Source organism: Leptosomus discolor, chromosome 20, assembly GCF_034619465.1.
Source record: "Leptosomus discolor isolate bLepDis1 chromosome 20, bLepDis1.hap2, whole genome shotgun sequence".
Taxonomy (NCBI): domain Eukaryota; kingdom Metazoa; phylum Chordata; class Aves; order Leptosomiformes; family Leptosomidae; genus Leptosomus; species Leptosomus discolor.
This window is the reverse complement of record NC_141410.1, coordinates 6,476,494-6,481,693: the sequence shown is the minus strand read 5'-3', so window position 1 is coordinate 6,481,693 and position 5,200 is coordinate 6,476,494. Positions and strand designations below refer to the sequence as shown.

General features: G+C 49.7%; 1 protein-coding gene across 1 annotated transcript; it reads right to left on the bottom strand.

The window, feature by feature from the left end:
• Positions 1-1,284: 1,284 nt before the first annotated feature.
• Positions 1,285-4,842, bottom strand: DFFA (DNA fragmentation factor subunit alpha). The gene is made up of 6 exons (XM_086476163.1): positions 4,746-4,842; positions 4,023-4,184; positions 3,776-3,906; positions 2,772-2,961; positions 2,223-2,377; positions 1,285-1,506 (listed from the first exon to the last, which is right to left on the bottom strand). The coding sequence occupies exons 1-6, from the start codon at positions 4,840-4,842 to the stop codon at positions 1,303-1,305; spliced, it is 939 nt and encodes a 312-aa protein (XP_086332289.1). The 3' UTR covers positions 1,285-1,302.
• Positions 4,843-5,200: the final 358 nt, after the last annotated feature.

The following is a 5,200-nucleotide window of genomic DNA, read 5'->3' as shown; positions in this document are numbered from 1 at the left end:
AAACCTTTTTACCTGCCATGGCCTATAATGTTACAAGCCAGACGTGTAGGCTGCAAGAAGCAACTCCTTGCCCTAGCAAAACAGGCTCCCCAAAGCTGACCGCAAGCTCCCCCCTAAGGCCAGTTAATTCCCCTATGCGTAGCTTCATCTGAAGTTACCTCAAGTATTGTTGCTTACCTGCTCAAAGGCACTGAACTGTTTAGATCCTTTGTTAGTTACGCTGGCAGTCTACCTTCGAGTGTGCTGTAATTCAGCTGGAATGTCTCCATGCAATGGGCTCATCTGAGGGCCTGCTGTAGGAATACTCACCAGCTGGTATCCTGTACCATTTAAGGGTACGCTACATGAGAGGGTTTTGCGTGATACTAGAAAACATTTGTACCTACTAAAACTTTCTCAAAAGTTTCAGCTCACTTTTTTTTTCATATTTTTTTTTCATATACATCTTCTGTTCTCACAGAAGAGGAGATTGTGCCAGGTGAGAGTTCTGGTGCAGTGTCACCAGTATGAACGTGCATTCTACCTAAATACTTTGAACAGGTTAAATACAGAGTACTTCGGTATTTAGCTGCTTCTTCCTCTATCCTTAAGGTAATACTGTACTTACCAGCACATTCTTTAATCATTGCAGCTGGTGGAAATACCAAAACTAGTCCGACAGTAAGGTAAAAAGGTTTTAATGATATTAGGAAAAAAGTCTTCAACAAATTTAAAGATTAATTAAAATTAATATAAAAGCATCATAATACTACACTAATGATTAGGAGAATAATACAGACAGGGCAAATACAAGCCCTACAGCCTTACAAAGCCAGTATTTCCACCTTTGCTGTGTTTTATAAGTTAGTACTTACACTGCACCCAAGAGGCAGGAATTCCTTACAGAAAAAGCACAGAAGTTAAAGGACTTGGAATTTACTGATGAAATTAGCATGAGAAGCCAGAGGTCGTCCATCCTTTGCATTGAAAATGGTGGGAGGACAAAGTAAGCAAACTGCCTGGGACTTCAGAAGTTAGATCCATCATTATCAGATGGAAGCTTCTGGCTCCCAACCAGGTATTCAGAGCTGAACCCTTACATGCTGTGTTTAGCAATACCATTGTTCCAGTATTCTGCAAAAAGTCAAAATCCCTTTGGTTACACATGATTTGAATCATCACAAGAGTTTAAGCCTCAGGACAATGTCCAGATTTTAGTTGTCTGCAGCCAGACCACAGTATGACCAGCAAACTATGGCTCCCAGGATACATCGTGCTTCTATTGATTCTAATGGACCAAAAAAAAAAAGTTGCAAGCAGCATTTATTTTTTGCGTTTGGAACTGAGCCAGTCTCCCCAGGGTAGCGTTTTCTTGCCCTTTGATGTGCTCCTTAGGGAATGCAAAGTCTGCACTTGTTGTAGACGCTTGGTGAGCTCCTGATCACAGGCTTGCTGCAGAGCTTCAGCTTTCTGCTTGTCCCATCTCAGAGCCGAGGCCAGGGCTTGTGTGTCTTCTTTCAAGACCAGCTGTCAAGACAGATTTCTAACAGCCTTTTCTACTGATGCTCCTCCACCACGAACCCCTCTGCCCACATTAAGAACAGCAGTAACGAGACACATGTTTAGTGCTGGCAATTTGGTGTTGAAGATGTTCCCATCTATCCCATGGGCTAGTGGGTTCTCAATATTCTACCAACACTTAAGAGCTTGAAGCTATATTCAGATGTTCAAAGGAAGAGAAAGCAGATACTTAGTTTCTACAGCAGGGAAACGAGTAGCAAGTTCATTAGAAAGAACAGACTTTCTAATGGTTAATGTTTACCTAGCCTTTCCTTTCCAAGCTATGGGCTTACCTACACTGTTTTCCAAAATAAGGAGGTTTTTATTCTGATTTGGGATATATGAAAGAAATAAAGCTAGATGCATCTGCATACAAAAAAACCCCTGCTGGTAAGACAGCTGAAGCGCTGGGTGACTATGATTTGGCGGAGATCAAAACCAAAATTATTTTGTGGCTTTTCAGAGGACAGACTAGAGCACTTGGAACAGTGTCAACTGGCTATTACAGAGGAGCTCCAAGCAGGGGGTAGTGTTACTGAGGAAGAGAAAGAGATTAAATCTCACCACTTTGAGACTGAGATATGTTGACATTAGAGCCTCCAGAAGCAAGGACAGCTTCCTCTATAACCTCTCTCCCCAGAGAGAGAGACTTGCCAGAATATGGTTATGTCATTCTCACCCACCTCTAGATCTTGGCTGTCCAAGCAGAGCTCTGGAGCAGGTTTCTCTTTCAGAGCAGCAAGGATCTGGTCACTGAGGGCCGATTTGGCTGAAGTGCCTGTACTGCTGGTACCTGTGTCAACCACATCCATCTCCTCTCTTGGTACAGTCTCAGATCCTGAAAAGTAGCAGAATTGTTATAGCCAGTGACACACACAGGACAGGAAAAGTGGCCTGAAATGCTTTTGACTGTTTTGAGATTAATAAAATACACGTTTTATTTAGGTGCATCCTCTTAAGAAACCCATAATGTGTAGGATGGCTACATGATTTAAGCCCTTCTCCCCAGTACTGTACTTTCAGGCATTGTGAGAAGTGTGACGCAGCAGCGAGAGGGCTCCTGGTCCCACCCAGGCGGAGAATTCTTACACTACGCCAGCTATTACCTCAACCACAGTAACAGCTGCTAAGCAAGTGACTCACTCCAGTCCTTCACTCTGCCTTATTTATTCCACTCAAATATTTTAGGCATCTCTGAAAAGCTCCTTCTCTGGCATCCTAACGCTCCCTACCTGCTACTTTGCTTAAGATACTGTCTTCATTTTTCAAGGCCTCGAGGTAGAGTTCCAGGAGCTGTCTTGACTGCCGTTCTTCCTCTCGTCTGTCCAGCACCTGCTGCAGGGTGTCCTGCAATACTTGGGTTTTGGTTTGACTTTGGGCAAGTTCTTCAGCCAGGTCTGAACGTGGTACATCAATAAGCACCTTAAAACAATGAGAGTGCTCCTGTTACATGGACCGCCTGAGTCACTCATTCCGTTACACCGATCACAGTACAAACAGCAAGCGTCCTGAACGACAGAGCCTCCAACTTCAGGAAACCCAGCATGTTTCACAAGCTTTCTTGTCCTAGCAAGTCAGCCTAGTTGTGGGAGGCTGTAGTAGCGCTCCACCAGCCAGCATTCTTTACCAGAAGCCAAAAGGCATCCAGGAAGGTGCGGAATCATGTGCATTTTTAACAGAAATCCTGACAACTCTAGATAATCAAAGTACCATTTCTTAAGAGTGCACAGGAATACACAAGGGAAAGCCAGTGGGCTGGCACGTGGGAAGCTGCACGCTGCAGGAGGACAAGAGGAGGCAGTTATCAGTGTGCCTCGCCACATACAAGGCATTAAGCAGTCAGATACTCAGATCAGTCGGCTCTGGAAAGTGAGAGCAGTTCTTCACCCCTCTCTGGAGCAGGCAGATCTGGCATGCTGCTCAGCCTTACACAGGTGTCAGGTTTGAAGGAAGGAGCCCACCTCAGTTGCCATTTGGCCAAATCTTGACTTTTTGCCCTCCCGCTGCCAGAACGGGAAAGACATGCTGGGAGGGACAACCAGTGGTTACGAGCATCCTCCTCAGCCATTTGCGAGGGTTTTCCCTCAAGGAGAAATTTGGCTCTAGCACCACAGCCACACAGCAGCAGCTGAATGAAGCTTCAGATCTTGTTTACTTATTCTGTTCTCTGCCATCTACTGAGATAAATGGATGATGGGCAGAGCCAAGGAAGGAACTGGAGGTTTCCCCACTGTACCTGGAGGTCTTCTTCAGACATCAAGATGATGTTAGACAGGTCATCCTTCAGTTGCCTGGCCAGCTGCTTCCACTTCTCTGCAGCACTGTCCACCTCATCCACAGACTCCGAGAGCCAAGCTGTTCCACTGTCTGACACAAGAGTCATCGGTTTCATGGGTCATTCCTTATCCACCTGAGACAGCCTAATTTCACCAGGTGCATTCCAAACACCCCTCCCCTCCCACGCTCCCTCATCCACAGAGTACCTAAGCTTTTGCTGGACCACTTCTCATTCTTGGCCAGTGCCACAAACTTGGTATTAGATGGCAAACACAAGAAGTAATCATCATCATCCACAATGGTGCCATCTTCTGCCAGTACTAAGGTGATGGGCTCCCTGGCCTTGTCAATAGCCAGAATGCCACTAGCTGCAGAACAGAAAAAATACATAATGAAATAATAAGTGACATACGTGCTGCCCTGTTATTACACCCATCACAAAAACCAAGCAAATCTTAGTAATTTAGGCTAGAGACCAGGGCCTGTCTCCACTCAGCTCTGCACATCAGCTCTTTTTTAGCACGTACTTGTGAGTTTCCCCTCCAGAAATTAATATTCTTGACGCAAACCTTGACACACACGTAGAAGGTGGCGCATTTCAGTCAAACTACTTCCAGACGCTTATTCCCACCTGCCTTTGCCTCCCCGGTTAGGAAGCGCCACCCGCCGACCCCCTCTCCTTGGGTCTGCCCCACGGCACGGATCGGGCCCAGCCCCACCACCTCCTAGGAGGGAGCCAGGCCTCGAACCGGCGGTGCCCGGCAGCCCACCGGGGACAGGCGGCAGCCCACCGGGGACAGGCGGCAGCCCACCGGGGACAGGCGGCACCCCACCGGGGACAGGCGGCAGCCCACCGGGGACCGCTGCCTTCCCCGCCCCGCCGCCGGCGGCACGTCCAGCCCCGCGGCACCCGGGCGGCCGCCCCTCACCCTTGTCGCGCAGCTCCCGCAGGCAGGAGGCGGCCACGCCGTGCTGCTCCCGCCCGTCCCGCCGCCGCACCAGGCACCGCTTCAGCGGCGCCGCCATCGCCCGGGCCTCTGCCGGCGGCCGCGGTGCTCGCCGGGACGGGCCGCGGGGCGCGCTGGGACGGGGAGTTCTGCGGAGCCCAACCCGCCGGTGCCGTGAGGGTGGCAGCGGGGTCAGCGGAGGCGCTTTGCTCCTCGGTGGAAAAATCCAGGCGCGCAATAACCCGCCCTGGCGTGTCCCGGGGGGCGGCCGCGGGGCTGCCGGAGCGCGGGGCGTCCCTCACGGGAGATCCTGCCGCTCGTACCGAGTGGTCCCACTGGTATTGATGCCTCTTAGCAGGCTCCTGGGAGCCCTGAAAGTGAAACAGCAGTGACGGGTGCCCACGGTTACAGCCCCGAGCAGCGACTGCCGCCCCGCC

Coding starts and splice junctions, on each gene's coding strand:
- DFFA (XM_086476163.1), bottom strand. CDS start 4,842: ATGGCGGCGCCGCTGAAGCGGTGCCTGGTGCGGCGGCGGGACGGGCGG. Junction 2,962..3,775: donor TGTCTGAAGAAGACCTCCAG/GTACAGTGGGGA, acceptor CATTGTTTTAAG/GTGCTTATTGATGTACCACG. Junction 2,378..2,771: donor TATCTTAAGCAAAGTAGCAG/GTAGGGAGCGTT, acceptor GCTACTTTTCAG/GATCTGAGACTGTACCAAGA.